General features: G+C 38.7%; 1 protein-coding gene and 1 long non-coding RNA gene across 5 annotated transcripts; one reads left to right on the top strand and one right to left on the bottom strand.

The window, feature by feature from the left end:
* Positions 1 to 1,262: 1,262 nt before the first annotated feature.
* On the bottom strand, positions 1,263 to 18,509 carry GEN1 (GEN1, Holliday junction 5' flap endonuclease). Of its 4 annotated transcripts, none has more exons than XM_014956788.1 (14): positions 18,373 to 18,509; positions 15,018 to 15,215; positions 13,279 to 13,465; positions 12,282 to 12,458; positions 10,698 to 10,808; positions 10,048 to 10,121; positions 9,453 to 9,544; positions 8,494 to 8,644; positions 8,340 to 8,376; positions 8,157 to 8,237; positions 7,349 to 7,461; positions 5,549 to 5,610; positions 4,857 to 5,000; positions 1,263 to 4,628 (listed from the first exon to the last, which is right to left on the bottom strand). In XM_014956788.1, exons 2-14 carry the CDS (start codon positions 15,176 to 15,178, stop codon positions 3,184 to 3,186), a joined length of 2,835 nt encoding a protein of 944 aa, XP_014812274.1. In that variant the 5' UTR covers positions 15,179 to 15,215; positions 18,373 to 18,509; the 3' UTR covers positions 1,263 to 3,183. The 4 variants fall into 4 exon arrangements, with proteins under 4 accessions (XP_014812274.1, XP_014812273.1, XP_014812275.1 ...); XM_014956787.1 differs by having other exon boundaries at positions 7,349 to 7,479; positions 18,373 to 18,508; XM_014956789.1 differs by lacking the exon at positions 18,373 to 18,509 and adding an exon at positions 14,196 to 14,358 and having other exon boundaries at positions 7,349 to 7,479; positions 15,018 to 15,152.
* Positions 18,510 to 18,567: 58 nt separating this feature from the next.
* On the top strand, positions 18,568 to 21,676 carry LOC106896670. Its single transcript, XR_001413662.1, has 3 exons — positions 18,568 to 18,696; positions 21,098 to 21,250; positions 21,540 to 21,676. It is a non-coding gene; the product is annotated as an uncharacterized LOC106896670 (long non-coding RNA).
* Positions 21,677 to 22,748: the final 1,072 nt, after the last annotated feature.

Here is a 22,748-nt window from a genome sequence, read left to right as displayed (position 1 = left end):
AGGGAAAGCTGAGTGGGGGTGGAGACAAGGCTTGGGTTCAAAAATCTTTTAAAGTTTGGGATGTGATTAATCTTATTAAGCTAAATTAAGTTCAGTGCTGATAGTAGCTAAGATGCAGGATACAGGAGGAAGATAACTGCGCAGAGCGGGTCTCTCACCCGTCGTAATTTTGTTTTTCTTGAAAAAGTTAAAGTGTTTTGTTTCCTGGAGGAAAAAGCGCTAAATCTGGCGCTAAGTTTACTGTTTTGGCGGTAGCACTTTGGTTTATAACAACTCTCAATAATATTCTAACCGCAGTTTCCTTTTATCTGCTGATGTCATTCCGCGGGGTTTGACACCTTTTTAGACATGAAAAGACTTTATCGTGTCTCAAGTAACAGCTGCCATTCGTCCCCTTCACCACTTCATTTCCCAGTATCTTTCTTGACGTAAGAGCACAGAACCGAGTCCTGGCAAAGCCTCAACGTTAAATAACCCCCTTCTCAAATTAGGAAATTTCTCTGTTAACTAGCAAAACATTTGTCGAGTTCATCACTTCTATCAAAATAAAAATTGATAAATGCAATGGAAATGAGTTTTTCCTTTTGTTAAGCACAGTCATACATGTTGGCAAGTATTTCAGTAATCTCTTCAAATAAAAAAATATCAGAGCATGTGTAGCTTGACAGTGGGATAGAGAAATTAAGACATGGGTTGCATGTGTTTTTTTTTTTACATTATGTATTTTTAGCTTTCTATGTATATATTCCATGTAAACAGTATGCGTTTTCCTTTCTGGTTGATTCCCCATGAAGCTCAAATAGTGAGTTACAGGCACAAGGAATGCCAAATAAATGCTTCCTTTCCTTAAGCTACGCTAAATAAATTTGTATTTAAGTAGATGTTTAATACTGTTCGTAAGTGGAAATAATGATATTTCTACTGCTAAGACAGAACCTATAGATCCACACTGTAGGTCAGGGATGAGTCACGCTGGAGGGGTGCCCACACCAGGTGTGACAGCCCAGGTAAAGCACTGGGGCTGGTCCTTCTACAGAAAAGCTTTTAGAAGAGTACTTGAAAAATCAATGCATCCTTTACTTGCCCCATCCCCTCAGCAGGTATCGCTTTATGACTTCAGCTGAAGCACCCTGACACAGCCTGTTTGGGCTCACCAGGACAGATGACAAATAAAAATATATTCAGGGTCATCAGGCTGATGTATCATGTTCACTTACAGCCAGTTTGACATAATCTTTAGGAATATTTCCTGCAGAAGTAAGTTATGTGTTACACCCACTCGATTTATTTAACCGTTTTCTTCACGAGTGTGAGAGGTTGCAAAACAGCCAGCTTTGGCAGGGTAAAAACAGTTCCAAAGAACTTAGACTGAGTAAATTACAGAAAGATAAGAAATCAAAACACTTTAAAAACTGTAATTTCCCTTCTGTAATGAATAACAAGTTTAATTCAAGCAACAGTCACCCCCAAGGATAAATTTCTTGTTTTATCTGCTGCAATGAGCAGTTACAGCTTAAACGAGAGAGGGCATCCTATAGGGTTGTTTTCACATCTATTGCTGCTTCTAAAGCAGTAGTAGGTAACTTGTGCAAAATTGAGATGCAGTGCAAATGAAAAAAACCAGATATTTTTCTGCTTTTCAGGCTTGAACTGTGTTTCTGAAACCAGACGTACTTGTAGCAATAATCAGCAACATAATCTTCCCCCCCTCCTTCTGCAGTTCTTAGTATCTCATTTCTAGTTTCCATCATCTGCAAAAAAATGAGTTTATCATAATTCTGGCACAGTATTTTCAGCGAATCATTCATTAAGGCAGTCATCCAGCCAGATTTGGAAAACAAATAGAAAACCCTTCAAAAGCCACTCTTTCCTCTGATAATAAATAAAACCCTAAAATACAGCCCCCCACACACTATGTGTCAAATTTTATGACATCTCAAATAAAAGAGCACATTCTCATACACTGGGAGCAAACAAAAGTGAGGTCTTTTACATTATATTAGCATTTTTAATTAACGAAAATTCAAACTCTTCAATTCCAACATCCAGTATTCAAAATCAGCAGCAAGGAAAAGACTCATACATAACCAATAAAAATATTTTTCCACAAAAAAGGGTCTGATCTCTTAATTCCTGACCACTGCATAAGGAATCTCTCTCCATTTATGGTCCCCAGGTGACTGCTACTCTTACTCTCCACAGCAATTCTATTTTTCTAGCACCCTCTCACATCAGCTGGGTGGTTAAAAACCTCCAGAAAGAGAGACCATCTTCAAAACTGAAAATAAGTTTCCAATAGTTTGGATTTTTTTTGCTCATTTCCATAATACATGTCTCATTTGCAAATAAACTTTCTCCATCTGGCCAAAGAGGAAAATAAGGAATTGCCATTTTGGCTAATCACAGACTGTATTATCTATATATATTATATATATTTTTAAGAAAAAAAAAAAAAGCCCCAACCTCTAAACAGCCACCAGATTTCCCTAAATACTAGATGCGACAGCTACAAAACCAGAATATCCTTACGTGGCTTACTGCATTCTTTGGAGGATGCACACACTCAAAACAACAGTTTACTGTAGGGCAGGGCAAACTGAAATTTAGCTACCCTGCAAGGTACATCTGCTGCATATCTCTATTGGGCTCTTCAGAGATAATCAACACATCCAGCATCCCATGATTTGAAAACCCATTTTAAAACTAGCAAAATTAAGTTAGTGGAGCAGAGTGGAAAATTTTTGGGTGGAAAGAGCCGTATCACTTTGTCTTACTAAGACCATCCAACTGCAGTGCAGGCACTATTTTAATAAGTCTGTTTTTATAAGCAGAAGGACTAATAGCTGTACACAAAATCCTCACAATTGGCTGGGGAAAAAACCCTTGCTCATTTCACAAATAAACCCTCTTGCTACCTTGTACACCATACCCTGATGCTTACGTATCAAGTTCAGAGTGTAACCAAGTCCAGAATAACTAGCACTTGCCTATAATCAGCTATTTAGTACTTGTGCTAGTATTTGTTTCAAACTTCAGCACCAGTATGAGGTTTTCCAGAGCACTTCTTATTCATCAAAACTATGTCCACTTAGAACTGACAGAGCACACTGCAGACGTTTTGAGAAAGCGCTCTGTAAGAACAGAAGGTTCAGGGTTAATTGTTATCATAATTTTATGGAGAACCTAATTGATTTTCATTCTTCTTTTCAGTCTTTCAGACAGGGGAAGGGGACTGTCTGCCCAGGCATAAGTCAGAACAGCACTTTCAGTCTGCTGCGTGGGACCAGAACCCGACCTCTCAGGCGCTTGCTCTGGACTTTGGAAACAATTCACTTCCCCTTCAGAGGGTGGTTTTGGAGATCCTTGCAATGACAAACTATCACCATTTTTTTTTAAATTAGTCTCTTTCTTCTTCTCTTTAATTATAAGGACTGAGTCACTGTTTGTTCTTTTGCTGGTAACAGCATCGCTCCTTTCCTTTGTGAGATGTTTTTTAGACTGACCGGGGTTCACTTGACTGTTCTGCTGCTTATAAATACGTTTTTTATTCATATTGTCATCATCACTGTCTTCACTAGAAGAACATCTGCTCTGACACACACTCCTTTTAAAAGAAGTTTTCCAAGCAGTTTGAGTACACGGTTTTTTAACGTGACAGCCAGTTACAACATCTGCTGGCTTTTGAGACACTGGAAGCATTTCACACCCAGGATGCAGAGTCTCTGTAGTTTGCCCACTGAGGGCGAGAGGTGTTGAACTGTTTAGATTATGGTCTTTTTGCATCATTTCGGCCAGGCTGTCAGCTTTTTTGTACTGATGTTGATAAATGTGCATGCTGGATTCCCTTGAATAGTCTTCTGATAGCACATTTTTACTCTCCTGCATTAGTTTAATTGACTGACATGAGGAAGAGATAATATATTTATCATGATTCAATGTTTCTTTTGTTTGTTTAAAACATTTCAAAGACTCCAGTTGCATTACATCTTCAGACAACAAAGGCTTTGACGGAATGGAAGTCTTCTTAAGTATTCGCTCACTTAAAGACCACTTCTCCATTTGACCCACAGCATCATCAGACACCAAATCATTTGCAGAATGATGCTGATCAGACTGCCCAGCATCAGAATATTCTGAGCTGTTTCTTACTGTTTCATGACCTAGTGGATACGAGGTTTTTATGTATATACAGTCAGCTGCTGGATCATCCTCGTGGGCTGATGAAGCGCTGAAGGAGGTTCCTGCCCAATCAATACTGCTCAGTTGTAAATCAGCTGTTGCAGAGGAAGGGGATGATACCCCTGAATTTTCAGTAAATTGTGCTGGCAATACAGAGGAGTCAGCCAAGGTTCTCTGCGAGAGGGAGTGAGGGGATGCAGTCGGAGGACGAGCAGCTGCTGCTGCTGCCATTTGAACAGTAGTTCTGCAGGGAGCCACAGCTGACACCAGAACTTTTGACTCAGTACTTCTCTGGTGGATCTGATCTTCTGCAGGAGTTTTTGTATCTGATATGGGGACTGGCACAGGAGGAATTCCACATCTAGATTTTAAATTCAAGTGAGACAGAAGATCGATAACTTCATCATAAACCTCTGGTAATTCCTTTTCTTTTGGTCTGTCTTTCCTGCCTGAAGAAACAATAAAAAGGGCAAAACAAAATGGCATATTAACAACAGTTCAGATTTCCTAGTGCTAAAGTATAAAATGGTAAGAGAAAAGCACAGCCCCTGCAAGGTATCATGCCTTGATCTTGACAAAACATGATATTGCTCACAGTGAAAGAAATGTTTGTTGCTTTTACTTCTTGTATTCTGGCAAGACCCATAAGAGCGTAAGAAAGAAGCTTTTGGACTTACTTTTCTGTTTCTTCTTCAGAACTTCTGACTTCTCCAGTTGATAAAGGGCAACAACATCAGGATAAGCAGCCTGAAACAAAGACTCCTCTTCTACTGTGACGACAAACAACCCTGCAGGCTCATCTTCTGCATCAACATAATGTTCTAAAAAATTAATGAGTGTGTATTAGACACGTATATACACACATTTCAAAGTAGGGAATAAGAAAAACAAAGAATAAAAGACTTACCTGAGTACAAAGAAGGTATATAAAAAGATCTATAGTAAAGTGTTTGAGATTCAGCTACAAGTAAAGTCTTTTTCTTTTTGCCAGTCTCCTGGCTCAAACAGGCACACTAAAGGTAGAAATCTATCAGCACAGAAAAATACCTCGCTGGTAAACAGTCACAGCTTCAGGAACAGTGAAATAAGGTATGAAATACAAAGCACAGGTCTTATTAACATGTACCAGAAAAATGCCTGAAGTCTGAGTCCATTGCTTTCTAGGTAGACTTTTTTTTTAAGCATTGCTTTTACTTTCAGCATATGTGAAATTTGATGCACATTTTCCTATTGTTTTCAGGTAATAGTTTCCAACCTCACCCCCGTTTCACTTCCTCACAACGCTAAACTCTTTTCCTCTTTAAAGCATGCTTTTCCTCTTTTTCTATAAACTGTTTTGTTCCATAATGTACATAGAAACCAGACCAACCTGGTTTTTGCCACTCAATTTCAAAACAAGGAATTCCATTTTTAACACGTGTCTTGGCTATCCTGTAGGAACAAAAAGAAGGCCATTAAGTTATTTTATTTAAAGAGGAAATGAAAAATCTAAGTTATCTAAAATAATTCAGTACTCTAATTTGTAATGATTCAGAGGAAACAAAATATTCTTGTAATAGTAAAATTAATACATCTTTTAAAAAATATACTACTCCAAGTTATACATTAAAATTTTGTGTCTAGGTTTGAATAATGAAAACTTTTTCTTTTTCCAAAAGATACTGCTTACAGGAGTGTAACAAGAAATCAAAAAACTATTCTGTAACAGACAGCCCTAAGACAGACTCCTACACACATCAGTTTTCTATCTTTAACTACGCCATCGAGAAGTTAGTTTTCTGAACAACCAGACAGGGTGATTTATATCTTTTGCATGAGAGCATGAAGGAAGACAAAACATGAACCGAGCAGGGACAATCAGTCTTTATGAGATTTTTCTAAAAACATTATCTATACCCCAGTTTTATAGGTTCCTACAAGTGAAGAGGCTCATGCTAAATCAGTACTGCATTTTTAAGCACTTGATAACAAAAGAAATCTAGGGCATGCACGATCTCCCTTTTAAACTCTTGAAGCACTAGAAAGTGTTATCAACACAGGATGTCAATTAAAATCATTCAACGAGGTAAATGCTGGTAATTTATCTAGCCAACCCATTTAAAAAGCAGCCTGCAACCAGTCTCTCCACTCTGTTGAAAGGTAACACTGAATGGAACAGCTTCTCTGCAAATAATAGTTTAACAGATTATAACATTAACCCAGAAGAGCTATTAGCACACTGCTACTGACTGTTCTTCTGTCCCACAAAGTTAAGGTCTACAAAATCTTGAACAGCATCAAGGAACATGGGAAAACTAGTAAAGTTCTTGCAATACAAGAATTCAGGGAGGGGAATTTGGGTTTGTTTGGGAAATTAAAATCATCAGATACTGAAGTTCAAATAAGTAACAATTCCCTTCACACAGTGAAGTTCAGATTTGTTAACAGGCACTGTAGATTCTAAAAGTTTACATAAGTTTAGGAAAGATCAGGTCATTGAAAAAAACCACACTGATGGCTGACAGAAGGAGGTACTAATTCTGGTTCAGAAACCCACCGGGTAACACAGTCTGGGTGGTGGGAAAATATTCTAAGGGAAAGCAGTTACATGCTTATCTGGTTTTCCCCCTGCGTATTAACTTTTAGTAACAGGATACTTGGCCATTTTTATATTCCTAAATGCAGCATTCCTGAATGAAAATGTTTTGAGAACAAGGGGCAGCCGAATAGAACCGTAAGCCAATGATTTCATCAGACACATTGTCCAACGACAGTCAGTAGGTCTCAAAAGAAAACAGAGACCATGACTGAATCTGCAGATGCTCATTTCTAAGCCTAGGCTCTTACTTTGAATCATAGAAGTCAATCAAACTTCTGCTAAGAACCTGAGCAGAGGATCAAACCTGTAATGCTAAATTTCACATGCAGATCCAGGGAAATGGAACAGAAAGTAAGCCTAGGAAAAAGCTGGTGTCAGTTAGAATGAAAGGAAACGACTGTATATATCACTTTTTGCAGTGGTAGCATAAGAATTGCTGTACTGATCTGATTTTTTACCTCTCTTCAAAATGAGCACAAAGCTTGAAACAGAGATGGAAGAAAACTATTTCCGTAAAAAAGGAAAAATCCTATAATTTTCATTCAGCAGCAGACATAAACATATTAAGATTAAGAAATCAAACTGCATTACCGTATTGCCTGCAGTTGTTTTGAATCAATGAATCCAGCTTTTCTCTGGATCATATCATAATGTGTCAGTAGTGTCAGCAGTTTCTTACAAGCATAATGTTTGTCCCATTCCATCTTCTCAGAAGCAAAGATCTGTTAGTATTAAAACAATAAAAAAAACACCCCAAACTTTAAAGCTTTCTTATTCTGTTAGATATCATGCCTCGACAGCCATGTAATAGGGACAGAGGACTAAATACTGAAAATATCTAGAATGCTTTTATACATTAGTGTCATGCCTAATGGTATCTCACTGACAAGGGAAGGAACAGTCACCCAAAACACAGCAAAAGTTACCATATATGCACTGTGTCAGTATGACGACGAAACAAGCATGAGTAAAAACAAGACCTGTATCTCTTAATACCTTTATAAAAGGTGGGTGAAAACAAAAACTAAACCATCCCTGAAATGTATGTTATGCCAGATAACCATGGAACGCTTTATAAACTCTCCAGAGTTTATGCAGCACTCAGCAGTCCAATCTAGTAATACTGGACAATGAAAAACAAAACAATGGCAAGTAACTTTTTTTTTTTGAAGAGTTCTCTTTTTTCCACTTTTCTATATATATTTTTACATCAACTGATTTTTTTTTAAGTTTTAAATTTAAGGCTGTCAAAAAAATGAAGTATATTAAGAAGCTGTAGACAGATTCTTTAATTCTTATTTTCAGTAAAATTACCAATGAAGATCAAAATTATCAGATGCATTCATTACTAATAAATAAAAAAACTACAGAGCTGAATATCCAGTATTTTATTATATACCTGAAATGACAATAAATTTGGCCTTTGGCATTCCTTTATCTTCATCAATTTATTCTTGTTTACAAGAAATTCTTGGATAACCTTGAGATAAAACAAAAAAGAGACAGTTTAAGAGAGGGCAGAAATCTGGAATTTCAATTAATTGATTAAAAAAAATTATCTTTAAATAAGCTTGTTTGTTACCTCAGAGAATGGAAAGCCCTCACAACTGTTGGCTTTTCTGCAGGTAAAACAAACGTGTTAGGAACTGAATGCAAGTGGGAAAAATGCAGAATTTAAACGCTCACCCTGCACACAAACGCAGGGAAAAGCAGTTCAATTTTCAAGACATTCCTACTTTCTGATACTGTCCTCCACTGCTCTCGCTTGTCTCATTCGCTCCAACTGATGCCACTCACAAGGGCAGCAGCATTTGGAGTCACTGGGTTTGCAGGATCTAGTGCTTTCACAGAACGTGCACCCACTGCGCTCGTGTTCCTTGTAAGAGCCTACAGAAGCAGATGCACAAAGCATGAGGAGAAGTTCCCAAAATGCCCAGATATACAAAGTTAATAGCACAAACACAAAGCTCAGAACACACATCAATCTGACATGAAAAGCAGCTGTAAGCAGATCTGAGTGCATCAGCCGTATTTATATATTTATAGTGAAAACTGACAAATACAAGCAAGCTTTTTTTTTTTTTAAGACTTTTCCCTAACAGTTTCAGACGTTATGCTAAATGCTTTATTACCTAAAAAACTACAGAAGTAGTCCATAACATCCTGACAAATCTATAAGTAGCATACTTGAAAGAAGCTTTTCCTTCTCCAAGTGTGGGTTTAAATGAGGTCACTGATGAAAGAGGCTACCAATATGAGGTTCCTTAAGATTAATTTCTCTTTAAAAAAAAAGCCTGCAGTAAAACCCAGCAATGCTAATGGATTCAGCCCTTTTGATGCAAGATCAATTCAGGCAACTAAAGAAATAATTGTCTGTCACTATAGCACGCATATTTTATTGAGAATGTTAAAAAGGCAAATATCTGGGATCACACAGCAGCATTCTGCTAACATTCCATCTGCTATCAATTAGTCTCACATTTGAAGAAAGGTAGTCCCCAGTCTCAAAAATATTTATATACTGTAAATGTGAAGAAAGTCCAGAAACTGAATGACAAGAACTGCAATTTTTAGTGCCAGTCATAAAAGAACAATCACAAACCCAACCAAACAAAAAACCCACCACACCCCACCTCACACACCCAGAATGTAAATGTTTAGGCTAAAAATAAAATCCAGTGCTTTTCACACTGACCTGGATGATGGCACTCAGAACAGTGAGTTACTCTTTTAACAACCAAAGGTGGATTATTATCAAAATGAAATTGTTCTTTCCATTGCTCAAACCTAAAAGGTTGATATTAAAAAGATTAAGAAATATTATTAACTTTCATACTTAAAATAAATCACTGAAAAATACTTCTTTTATACCTCTCAGGCTTCTAAGGGTTTTCCAATTAACGAAATAGATTTTTTTTTTAAAGTACATCGTATGATTGTTGGATTCTCAGTATTGACATACACATTATGATAACAAACTTTGAAAGTATTTGGTAGCTCATGTCCTGATCCAGAACCCAGTTAAAAATCAGTCCCTATGACTTCCTTTCCAATTCTCAATATACATCTGCTGGCTCAAGAGCTAGGAATCAGCTAATGTTTAAAACAATTAAGAAGCTTGCCTAGCAAAACACAGAACATATGAAGTAAGGAATGTGGTAATTCCTGCCTCCCTCCCAATTAAAATATTACAAACGTTGCCTTGGAGCCTGAAGTACATACCAGCAAGCCTTTGAATAAAATCAAAGTACTTAAAGTACTCCAAAATACAATATAAGTTTTCACTTTACCTTTGCAATAAGTTTTGACCTCGCAAAGTCTCAATTAACTTTAAAGCTTGTTCTTTACCAACTCCTGGAACACCCTACAGAGACAGAAATATGGAACATTATTTAAATGACAAACAGAGTATTCAGATTTTAATAAAAACTGCCTTCATAATATTCTCAGACAACTGACAAAAAACGATCCCAGATGTTGAGAATATATTGAGAAAAATAATTTTTGACCGAGTTCTAAAGTCAGGAAGTGTGACAGATTACAGCTGTGCCACCTGTGTAACACACAAGCTGCATAAAACCTGCTTGTGGCTGTTCTTCAGAGACTGCTCGAACACAGAATCATAGAATGGTTTTAGAGTTGGAAGGGACCATAAAGATCATTGAGTTCCAATCCCCCCTGCCATGGGCAGGGACACCTCCCACTAGACCAGGTTGCTCAAGCAAGCCGCCTACAACTATAACCTGTCTTTTCTTCTCCATGGAGGTGGTTGTGATATGGGGGAGGTAGGCCCTTCTGACCTTGGCAGTACCTCTGGTGAAGATGGCCCATCATCCATTGGCTGGCCTTTTGTCAAAATGCACAAGTCTCCCTCAATACACTGCCTTGAAAAACAATAAACTCTAAGTACCTAATAAAAAAAATAAATTGCATTGCTTACCTTTGGAAGATAATCACAACCCAGAAGAATCCCTAGACCAATCAAAGACTCTCTGTCACAACCAAGCTTCTCTTTAATAGAGGACATTGTGTAACAGTCAAGAAGCGGATCCTACAAGAGATATTTATCTTATTTCTGTAACATCAGGGAAGGAACTGCCCCGAGTCACATTTAATTATGATTGCTTACCCACCCCTATTCACCCTATTCTATCAAAAAAAAAAAAGCAGTTAAAATATATAATGTAATGCATGGACACCACATAAATAACTACAGTTCTGAAATTTCAAGCTGTAAGTATGGGCATCAACTGTTGAGAGAAACTAAAACACACCAAATGGTGTTTTTACTGTTTTCTACAGGTAGTAAACGTGTGGCAAAATTAATATTATCTAGTAATAGTGGCTGTGCAAGTCATCTCGGGAACTGCAGTTTTTAAAAATCCATGTCAACATTTTAGTGTGCTACTTAAATACAAAAAGAAAAAATATTTAAAATATTACCTAGATAGACACAAAATATTACCTAGATATTAGACACAAGCTAAAGGAACACCTGAAACTTTGAAGAGTAGAGGGACTCAAACACACCAACATGAAATCAAGATGAACATGAATTGTAACATAGGACGCTGTCTCCCCCCCAGAAAGCAACCCCACACAAGCCAACAAAATGAAAAGAACCAGGTCAAGACAAAACCCAAACACAGTGCCATCAAAGCAAGTCATCTTCCATAGGCTTTAATTATTTTTTTAAAAAGTTAATTGTTCATAATGGTTTTTTTTCTATTCTATTGATTTTGTCCTATTACTGAAGTATTTTTTCATCAATTCTTTCAGATAAGCATTTTTTAAAATTCAAACCCAAATATCATTGTCCTCCACTTTCTTGTTAGATTCACCAGACAGAACACATGCATTCCTTTCTCTGACTTATAAAGAAAGTATAAACTCGGAAATTTGGGATTGCAGTTTTCCAAAGCTGGTAAAAGGCATTCTCAACAAGTGAACATTGCAGCCCAAGGTCATAAATTGATCTGGTTTTTTTGAATGACCACAACTATTGATTATTATATAGATGTACAAACCCTGCCCTATTCATGTTCAATTGGAGACTAATAGTATTAATTATAAATATACTCATAATAAAACAAACCTGTACAATGCAAGTGTGTGAACACTTATTAGACCCAGGAGGCTGGCCACTCTTACATGCCCTAGCAGTAAATTTATAAGCAGCAATTATTTCACTCAAATTCTCCACTGCAGAGGAGGAAAGGAGAAGGGGGAAAAAAAAAAGTTTGGTACTTAACTTTATATTACACGTCACAGGACACTACAAACACAGACAGTAATACCCTGAGTGCTCTTCAATTCAGCTGTTTTGCTCTTACATCCACCACACGTACTGCTAGCAAATCAAACACAATTTTCCCGTCTTAAAAGCATTATTTTAAACAAACCCAACTACTAGAGGGAAAATGAAATAATATCCAACTAAAATCTGAGTTTCAAGTCCCTTCCTTCTATTTGCATTTTTGGGAAGAGTCTAAAGAAAGGGAGAGAATGGGATGAGGTATGTTACCTTAGCATTCATGGCAAAGTTCCTGTAAACTGTTTGAGCTCCATACAAGAAGACATCTCCATCATTGGTAATGCAGCCATCAACATGTCCTTTTGCATTCAGGTAGGCACACATTGCCTCCGCTTCCCCGGCTGCTTGAACCCACGGGACACCTAAACACTCCAGCAGCTCGAGACACTAAACAAAGGAATCCAAAAAGAGAGACCAAATGCTGAATGTTTACCGTAACAGTAAAAAAAAATCTCCAACTAAGAGCAGAGTATTAGTTGCAGGACTTGAACGCAGCATGATTAATGGTTACTCCTTCACAAAAATCTTCACACTTTAAATAGATATTTAGGGTGCTTTCAAAATAAGAGTAACAAAGTAATATTTATCTTTGTAAAGCAACACAGTTTACTTGAGTAGTAATACTGGGCCAGCACAGACATCTTTCAACAGACACCAGACTCCCTGAGAATATCACGCATGAAAGTACAGTACTCTTGGCCTAGTAAGACATATTGATATATACTCACATATACTTCTCACAAATTTCAGAGAAAATAATTTATTTTATAATTTAAGAATAAAACATGAATTGATATGTTCAACTTGCTGAAATCATGAATGTCTATAAATTCTATTTCGTAAAATTCTGGTTTAATAGTTATAGCTAGTGTACATAGGGAGACAACACATTCCTGTTTTCAATCTAGAAAAAACATACCAATACTAACACCATTAAAGAACAAGGAAGGTAAATTTCTGTAATAAACATTGAATCATGACCGTGGCTCACTACAGCACAAAATGCACCTGAACACATCAAACAAGAAAATTATTCTAAACTCTTCTACAACAGCAGTTAAAGATGCTGTAAGGCCCAATTTCAAAGGTATATATTTGCTTGAAGCTCAAAATAATGTTAACAGTTCTCTACACCACAAAGTTCAATTCTTTGAAGTTGTTTAAATTTCTTCCTATTACATTAAAAATACAGCCCTCAATTACTCACCTCTTTTAAAATGGATTTAAATAAAGATCTCCCTGTTCTTGTAGATCCAACGTTCTTCGAAGGTCCATAGCGCATTTCGTTCCTTTTACTCATAGTGTCTGCTTTCAATTTGGGGGCCTCTCCTTCCATGACAAACACTAGTTTAATTCCCATTGAGGTAAAGAACGAGACCCGAAAAAATAGGTTTCTGCAATAAAGCAAGGTGTTCCATAAGCTGCAGAATTAGAGAAGCCCAATTTTTTTCAGACATTTTCCTTATATCCTTCAGCCTATCCCACGAACAATTTTTCTTTCCAACTTTTGTGATTCCCTCACACCCAAGCCAACAAACCTTTAACAACCCTGTCTTTAGTTGAAGTTGCTTTACTACGAATTTGTAGCAGCTTTACAAAATTCCCCAAAATACCACGCAAGGACAAGAAAGGTCTTTTTTAGGTGTAAAGACGTAAGCAAATTTGAGTATTGCATTTTTCTTATTAAGCCTTTTAAAGTCTGCTTCCAAACAAGTATCCACATTGATTCTTTTAGACCAAATTTTAATCCTAGGTCTATCAATACAGGTACATCAGATTCGTAAGTGACTGAATGCTGTGGTGTTAGACAGACCCACAGATACCATGACCATTCCAATTTATTTCATATGCAAACCAGCATCATTGACAGGTAGAATTTTGCAAGGGAGCAATAACAACTATTTGGTAAAGAAAGCAGTAATACGAGACAGCATATGCTTTTTCCAGTAAGCCCAGGATCAATATTTCAAGATGTGTAGACCAAACATTTGTATCTCTTCAATTGACATGGAAAGACCATTACTCTAGATTTAATTTTGTACATATGCTGTTGGTAAAAAAGGATAAGCTGGCCTTTAGAGGCTAGATCAATTTTCACAAATGATATAAAAATCAATCACTTACAGTAAGGTTCTCTAAAATACTTAGCAAAACAATTTAATTTCCAACTGCCTGAAAACACTATTTTTTTTTCTTTTGGTAGAAATCTGTTCATCTCTGTCTTGCTTTGGAAAGACTGTGTAAGAGATCTGGATTGATGCTTCCATTCCACTGCGCACAGGACATCCTATCAGAGGGAAGTAATGACTTCGGTCATGCTTCAAGTCTTAGTTAATTATCCATTTGGCATCATAAGCATAACATTTTAAGAAATCATTCTCAGAAAGTGCTGATATTCCATGTCAGCTGAATTCATCAGAAGCCACAGGAACATCTACCATCACCTAGTAACTCATATAGTAGTAACATCAGCTAGTAACCAATAAAAGATCTTTTATGAAAATTTATATATATTTTCATTTTGTGCCTGCACCATTTGCAGAAAACAGTGCTTTAAAGTTACAGCTGCTTATAATTGCTCGTCCCATAAGCATGTGATTCATTTAAATTAAAAACATACCTATTCTTCAAGGTTGCTCATAAACCTGAAGAATTATTAAACAAACTTAATTCAACATGGTGTCTAACTAGAATTTTTATTTATAAGCCACATCAGGGTAGAACATGCACAACTCTCAGCATGCTCTGAATTGACTAGCATCCAAACTGCTGGGATAAACAGTTAAAACTCTCATACTACCTTCCATCACACAGCCTCAGAAAGATATAGGAATTAACTAACAGTCATATGAATTTTAGAGGTAGTCTTAAATTTAGAATAAGTATTATACCGAAATTATACAGCTCCAAGGCTTGTGGTGACAACAACTTACATGGATACCGTACCTCAGATGTGGCTTGGTAACTACTCCAATCATCTTTTTAACGGTCTGTGCTTCACAAACCCACAGACTTAAATCAACAGCAAGTGTTTTTCCATTGAGACTGCTCAAGTTGACAGGTTGCCTCACAGGTTCAAGGATTTGCCACAGATTAGTCACTCCCATTGTTCTAGCTTCTTTGTTGTCAGCGTGAAGATTTTAGCTGTGAAGACCAAGCAAAATAAAATACTTTCAGAATATAACACAAAGCATGACACATTATGAATGTGAGGTTCAGAAAATAAATATTTAGTCATTATCAGTTTTCCTTTTATAAGCCAAGAACACTTGCAATCAAGCCCTCTAAGCGTGTAGTGACTCCAGTTCACAGATGGTTTATTACCAAATACCTTCTTTTGACTGTACATTTTCATTGCAAATAGCCTGAACATAAATAAAAATACCCCTCAGTTGGGGAAAAAAAAAAAAAAAAAAAAAATCATTCATTTGCAGGTCTCATGTGTCCTTTACATAGGCTTAATCCCAGCTTTATTTAAAAAAAAAGAAAAACCACACCTCTCAGGTGAATTACTTCCTGATCTGAACTGGTAGGATTCACATTAAAATGTTCCTGTTCAAACAGAAGTAGATTAAAGCTACTTGAGGAATAGTTACAATAATGTCAGAACTTAAACATTCCTTAGTATTCCACGGTAATGTAACAGCCACAGATTCTGACTTGGCAAGTTCAAGCTGGACTTCAGGAAAAAAAAAAGACAGCAGGGACTGCAGCACCGGTTGCCCAGATGTTGCAGAATCTCCATTCTTGGGGATATTCAACATCCAGCCAGTGTACTGCCTTACTGATTTAATTCAATACTGGTGGAGCTAGAAATCAGGTCCCTTCCAACAAACATGTTGACATTTACAACTCTGCAATTGCAGAAACACATCAGTGTGTATATTTTTACTATTTTAATTTTGCTACGGTGTGACCGGCGCTACCTGTAATGAACACCAGCTGAAAACATACACCTGTTATATAGTATATTTTTTTGTCTCTTATTTTCCTATTCTACAAGCTAGCCCATTATGGATTTAATTTTCTTCCTTTCCTTATTTCCTTTTCCATTATTCTTCTGGTTTTCATACCTTGCCTCTTCTATACAAGGCCTCTAACACATACCCTGCTTTTCCTCCTCAGAACACCAATCCATTACTGCACTGTCTTAACGTACAAAGTTTGCTTGCCTCCTATTTATTTCTCTACTTTTCCCTTTTCTCCCTCAATATTAGAAGATAAAAATCAAATAAAATCTGGGACATTTTCTGTTTCTTTTATCTTGAGTTTGAAACTACTGCACACTCGGTTAAAATAAAACCCTCCTCTGAATAAATCATGACTGGATGAGCAGGCTACCTGTGCTCTGCATTTTCTTAAGACACAGGAGGAGCTATGCCACCTCGTGGCCTCCAGCGAGCACGGTCACGTTAAATTCAGCACCACCAGTCTGTCAGAACAGCATATCTGTGTTTGTAGGGTGCGTTGTTTTATACTCTAGAACTGTTTTAAAGCAAGGCAGCTAATCAAAACCACATCATTTCTGCCACTGCAGGAATCCCAGGCTGTTCTTAAATCAAGTTCTCATGTTAAAATTTACTTTCAACAAAAAATCACATTTCTCTAATCCATTTCTTTAACTACTTCAATCACTCAAGCTGATTTTAGCTGTATGTGCACAGGGCATAATGTATTGCTTTTCTTGTTGTTATACCTCAAGCACATAAATGCATCGAAAACATAAATAAAGCACGCAAACGTATGGCACAATTTCTCAAAGACCAGGATGATCAATTTCTGTGATGCACAGGGGAGGCGAAGAAAAGGCACCGAAACTTTCTTGAAAGACAGGTGTGATATCCAGCTTCAGTGGGGTTTAACAAGAGAACACCTAGCAAAAAAAAGGCAGGTGTCTCTTTTTGATGTAATCATTTTGGTTCCTGCCAGTCTGCATCAATACAAATTTTTTAAAAAACTGAGGTAGTTGCTTTCTAAATATTGTTATGGAATATCACATGGTAGTTACAGGAAAGTACCATTAAAAGGAAAGACAAATATGCTACAAACACTTAGCATTCTGTAAGATTACAAGAAAAATGTACTAAAAATGTGAAAACTACAAAAAACCCACTTTTTTTTTATTATGAGGTAACAAAGTATTGTTATTTGAGGACAGAAGTTTCCCTTACTCCCATTCAATATATACCAAAAGTTGAGTTATGAAAGCCTGTGCAAACTATCAGTCTTTGCTTGTTTGTCTGTATTCTATAAAATATTTAGATCCGGATCCTATATATAAACAGATCTACTATTTTTAATAGGAGGGATCTGTCTACTGAGATTTTGAGGCGCTTCACTCATCACAACTCTTGAACCTGCCTAGAGAGATGGTAACTTCCAAAGAAGGGAGACTGAACCTCATTTTTTTCATATACTTAAAAATCACCGAAGACATCAATTATTACTATAAGAACATTGACAGGAAATATAAATTTAAAAAAAAATTAAATTCTCAATTTCTCATGGGGCAAGTATGTGCTACAGCTATATAGCTTTCAGGTTTTATAAAATGTGCTTTAAGACTATGTTCTGCTCTATGAAGTTTTCTACACAGCCAGAAAAGTAACACAGGTACTTGAAAATAGCTACAGAAGAGATTTAATGCTTAAGTTAATTCAGAGAGATATGCTTTCGCTCATTCCCAAGGCAACTCGCAAAGACTGCCAAGCGTGTAACTGGCCCCGAGACTTAAAAAAAAAAAAAAAGGGAGAAAAGGAGAAGAGAGGGAAGGGAAAAAAGAGAAATAAAAGAAAGCCCAGGACACGTTTTCACAAGTGTCCCGCTCCCTCTCTATGGTACTGCGATAGCCCCGCACCTGGGGCAGCTCTGCCCATGAACCTGAGCACCCGAAGCGCAGCAGCTCCAGCACCTACAGGGCCCGCCCCAGCCTCCTGCGGGTTATTGCCCTCCCGCGAGATACAAACAGAACCGAGCAGCTGCCTGAATACGAAACCACCAGGAGCCGCCCAGCCATCTTGAAGACAAGGATTTCAAAATTCCCGCCTTGAGGGGAGCTCGGGATAACGCTGCACCGCACGGCAAGCGGCAGCCGCCCCCCTGCCCGGCTGCGGGACCAGCGGCTCTGCCGGGCTCTGCCGGCCCCCTCGGAGGGCTGCAGGCCGAACTCCACACTCGGGGCTGGGGGCCTGCTCTCCCGCTACCCTCATCTCCCCCCCGCGCCGGGCCGAGGCGCCTTGAAGCCCAGACCCCCTCCCTCAGCGACTGCAGCTTCAGGGGTGGGGGCTTTGTAGCAACTTACATCCCGGTTTGAGCCCCAAGAGACTCGGGCAGACCCGAGCAGGCCCAGCCGTTAACTCCCGCGGATAGGGAAAAGGGGAGGAGATCTCCTCGCCCGCCCGCTCCTCAGCCCCGGCGGGCGGCTCCGCCCTCCTGAAAATGGCGGGCGCACGGAAGCGGCCCCCTCGGGGCGGAGGCCGGGGGGGGTGAGGGCGGTGACAGCGCGCAGGCGCCGGGCCCCGCGGCCCCTCTTCCGTCGCGCGCTCCCGCCGCGTAGATTCGGGGACGTTGGCGGGCGCGGAGCGAGCTCGCGGGCAATTAACGCCCCCACTGCCGCTGAGGAGAGGTAGGGCGAGGAGCGGCCGGGTCCCCTTCTGCTCCACGGGGAGTGACTGGGGTAGCAGGGAGGGAGGTCGCAGGGGAGCGGCAGTGCCTGACCCCCACCCCGGCGGGCTGTGTCAGGGCAGCGCCGGGCCGGGCCCTGAGCCCCGCGCCCCACCGCGGTGGTTCTGTCAGTCGGAGGTGGGTTTTGCCGCCCGTTGTCCAGCATGGCTGCTGTGCCTGGCGCTGGGAAGGGGAAGGACGGGAGCGGATAAGGACTGGGGAGCAGTTGCCGCCCGCGCTTTCCAGTCGCTAAGGGGCCGGTGTCGCATCTCTGGGCGGTGAGTGCATCCTCCCAGGTTCGTCTGGAGAAAGAGTTGGGCCAAGGAAGCGATAACCGTGGGACTGGAGGTGCGAGCAGGGGGGATTTCTGTCCCCTCTTCCCTCTGTCCCTCCCCGTGGGAGAGGCTTCTGTCAGGCAGTGCTTTTCCCGTGTGTAGAGGGGATAGCATAGACTTCTTGTGCGTTGGCTGTGAATGCGTTGGGAGGGGAGTCATGAATGTCAGTCCTGTAGTCCGACATGGGACATCTGCCTGGGATAGCCCCGAGAAGCATACAGTGCTCCACTGCGGTGTATGGAGCTCGACTTCTGGCTTTGATCCTCTGAAATACACTGCCCGTCGTTCTCGAAACACACACACATGTTCCCTTCCTTCATAAACCGCTAGAGCTAGTTCATAATTATCACTGTCTTTGTATCTGTTCAAACAAACATAGTGCGTTATACATCAGGAGAAGACCACGACTCTTTTCTTCCTATTCCCCCACCCTGTGCTTCCTCCCATATCTTGCATTCTATTCACCTGTAGGTCTGTTCTGATGTCCAGGCTGTAGTTGGGACTTGGTGTGGAGTGGTTGAAGTGGATGCTTTTAGTGATAGCTGTCATCTTACAGGGCCACCAGGTCATCAGAAGGCCGCTCAAAAGCCAGTGGAGTGGCTTTAGTGGCAGTAGGTTGGTTGTGTCTGCTCTGGATGAGGCCGACTGTGACCAACCGGGTAGGGAAAGGGAGGGAAAAAAACTTATAAAACCACATTGCAATGGAAACTGTGGAAAGAGGTGCCCTTGGTTGAGTTGGAACATGGGTGAGCGTCTGTGCATGTTGCTTCTAGTGGATGCAGCCTCTGTTTTCCTATACTTTGATGTTAAAGGGTAACTACTTTTCTGCTATAACATGTAATAGTCCTGATAGTTTTATACAGCATATTTGGGAATTACATTTCTCTTTCCTCCTCTCACTACATGCATAACGATTACTTGTGATAATTTGTAGTGATCCTAAGATGCTTTTATAATTGGATCTGTCTTGCCCTTACTTGTTTCCAGTGTATAGCTCCAGTTTTTATTCCTAACTATATGGTCTTACATTCCATCATAGTAAAGTTCATTTTCTCTATTAAATTAGTAGTTTTGCTTTGTCTTGGTAACAATAAGGTTCTCATTTGAATTATTGATGGTCCTGACTCTGTCATCAGAAGCATCCATTAATATAGTTCTACTTTATATTGCAATATAAACATAAATCTAGACTTAATTTTTAAAATATGATGCCTGGTCTATTGAAAAACCCTTCTGTTAACATTTATCAGTAGTGTCCATTGTTGGCTTTTCATTAGTCTACTACATATCTTAGAGTACTTGCACTAATGTAACGTTTTTGCCTGTTTAATCATTTCCAATATAGTATTGCACAGCTTAGTAACCTTCAGATAGGTTAGGTTGGTGGCTACTCCTTTGTCTTCAATAGTTATTTCCAACCTGTTGTTAAAGTCATGTTAAGTGGTGCCGAGACTGAAATCAATTACTTTTTCAATTAGAAACTTAATGAAAATTAGAGGTGGTTTGGTGCAAGAGTTTGGGAGCAACTGATGTGAAAAAATGAGCTTTTTCTGTCAAAAATGTCGAGATAATCTGAAGATAAAATTCAACCGTGTATGTCATTTTCTGTGGGGTTTTTATTTTTTTTAATGTTGACTATTTCTTCCTTCAGCTTTTAAAGCTTTGGGTTTTGTGAAGTCTTATTAGTGAATTCCTTGTCAGTTTCTCTTTCCTTCCAGCTTTTTTGTACTTTTCCTTAAAATTTCTGAGGCTAGTTTAATAAAGTTTACTTGCAGTTCCAGTTAAGTTTTCTTTGCAGTACTCGCTCTTCCAGAGTTCTGGAGTGCAAACTGTTCTGTCCTTTGCCTTTGTTATTTAGATTACACGAGTGAGTTTTCTTCTAGATTATTTTGTTTTGTTTTCCACTCTTATGCTGTCTTTTTTTTTTTAAATGCCCAAATGTTACAGCGATGGAACTCATAGTTCTGATCTTTGGTTCAGACATTAATAATTGCAACATTTAAATCGTATGTTTTCCCTTCTTTCTAGAGAGAGATTTCGATGGAAATGATTGAATGAATGTTTGTCTTCATGTTTGGGTGATGGATAAATTCCAAGAGCATACAAGCAACTCTTTCCTGGTCTGAGTAATTTAAGCATAAAGGCATGTTTTTGTAGGAAACCGAAACTAGCATAGCAAAGGTATGTAACTTAATCAGGAAGTGCATTTGCTCCTTGATTTTTATGTGTATAGTATTAAACTACATAACATAAAATGGAAATGACATCTTCCCTGTAACTACTTAATGGACATAATAATAATCCAGTATTTGATCTGAAATCCTTGCTATACAAAATTATTGCAAGAATGCCAGATGGGAAGTTTATTGCATTTCTGCATTTGCTTTGAATTTTGTTCTGTTATGATCTGTAGGCATGTTCTTGTCTAGAAGACTGAAACCTCCAATCTTTCATTATTTTCTTTTTTCAGTACTCATGGGTAAGAGAAAGGAAGAAAGCATTTCAAAGCCTGGACCCAATAAAAGGCAGAGACAAGAATACACAGATGAACAAAGTGATGAGTCTAACGACGAAGAAATTTCATCACCTGACAGTAATTTCTCTGTAGTGTCGGTAAGTTGTTTAAAATGCCCTTGGGGGAAGATATAGGAAGAAGTTGATTTGAAAAAGGTCTGTGCCTTTGGCTGACATCTAAATAAATGTCTGGTATTTAGGCTTCAGTAGAGCCGATATAAAAGAAACTAGAGGTAATGTCTGTGATAAGGATTTCTGCATAAGTTCATTCTTCCCTTATTTCTTTTAGATCATCTAGTTATAACAGCTGATATAACTGTTGATGTACTGTTGATAACAGTATTTTGGTTTTATAGAATGAATGCTACTGAAGTTGTCAAATAACCAAAGATTGCAAATATGGTCTTGCTTATTTAGACTGGACATGAGGAGAAATTTCTTTACCAAGCAGGTGGTCAAACACTGCAACAGGGTTCTTGGAGAGGTGGTCGTTGCTCCAAGTCTGTCAGTGTTCAAGAGGCATTTGGAGAAGGCCTGTAATAACATGCTTTAACTTGGTCAGCCTTGAATTGGTCAGGCAGTTGGAGTAGATGATTGTTGTAGGTCCGTTCCAACTGAAATACTCTGTTCTAGTCTGTAAGACACTACGGTTAATTTTTTTGTCCACAGAAGCATTATTCCTCATTTAATCTTCTTGAACAGCAGGTATTCTGGGCCACTTGTTTGTGTATTTTTACTGAAGACTTTGCTTTCTTAGAAAACACTGTTTTTTCTGAAGCACTGATGATAAAACTGAAGTCTCCTGTCAAAGCAATACTTCCCCAGTTAAGCAGTGGATTGTCCCACTTCTTTTCATTTCCCACTTTGTGATCTAATTTCCCTCATTCTAAGCTGTGCGAAGAATTCTCACAAATAGCATTATTCAAGTAACAGAAAATGTATTTCTATGATGCTCTTTATTGTTGCTCTCACAACTGTGTAGAGTCTATGATCTTAATCTTTCCTGTTGTATTAATTAAGTTAGTTATGGGGAGAACTGAAAGTTACTATGAGTGAACGATCAGCTTTGGTAACTCTTTTCCTCTTATTTTATTAGCCACCTGCTCTGTAGCAAGACTCTCTTTATATCTCATTAAACCCTTCTGATTTCCTAGTAGCTTGTAAC

The sequence above is a fragment of the Calidris pugnax genome, unplaced genomic scaffold (genome assembly GCF_001431845.1).
Source record: "Calidris pugnax isolate Ruff unplaced genomic scaffold, ASM143184v1 scaffold171, whole genome shotgun sequence".
NCBI classification, from domain to species: Eukaryota; Metazoa; Chordata; class Aves; order Charadriiformes; family Scolopacidae; genus Calidris; species Calidris pugnax.
Note: the sequence above shows the minus strand (reverse complement) of the source record. Positions and strands in the feature narration are given on the sequence as shown.

Excerpts from the sequence above, each read along its gene's own strand:
- GEN1 (XM_014956787.1), bottom strand. The coding sequence starts at position 15,178 with ATGGGAGTGACTAATCTGTGGCAAATCCTTGAACCTGTGAGGCAACCT. Across the intron at positions 8,377-8,493 it reads GTGGAGGACAGTATCAGAAA|AAAAGCCAACAGTTGTGAGG; the intron begins GTAGGAATGTCT and ends TTTTACCTGCAG. Across the intron at positions 8,238-8,339 it reads AGGGCTTTCCATTCTCTGAG|GTTATCCAAGAATTTCTTGT; the intron begins GTAACAAACAAG and ends TTTTATCTCAAG.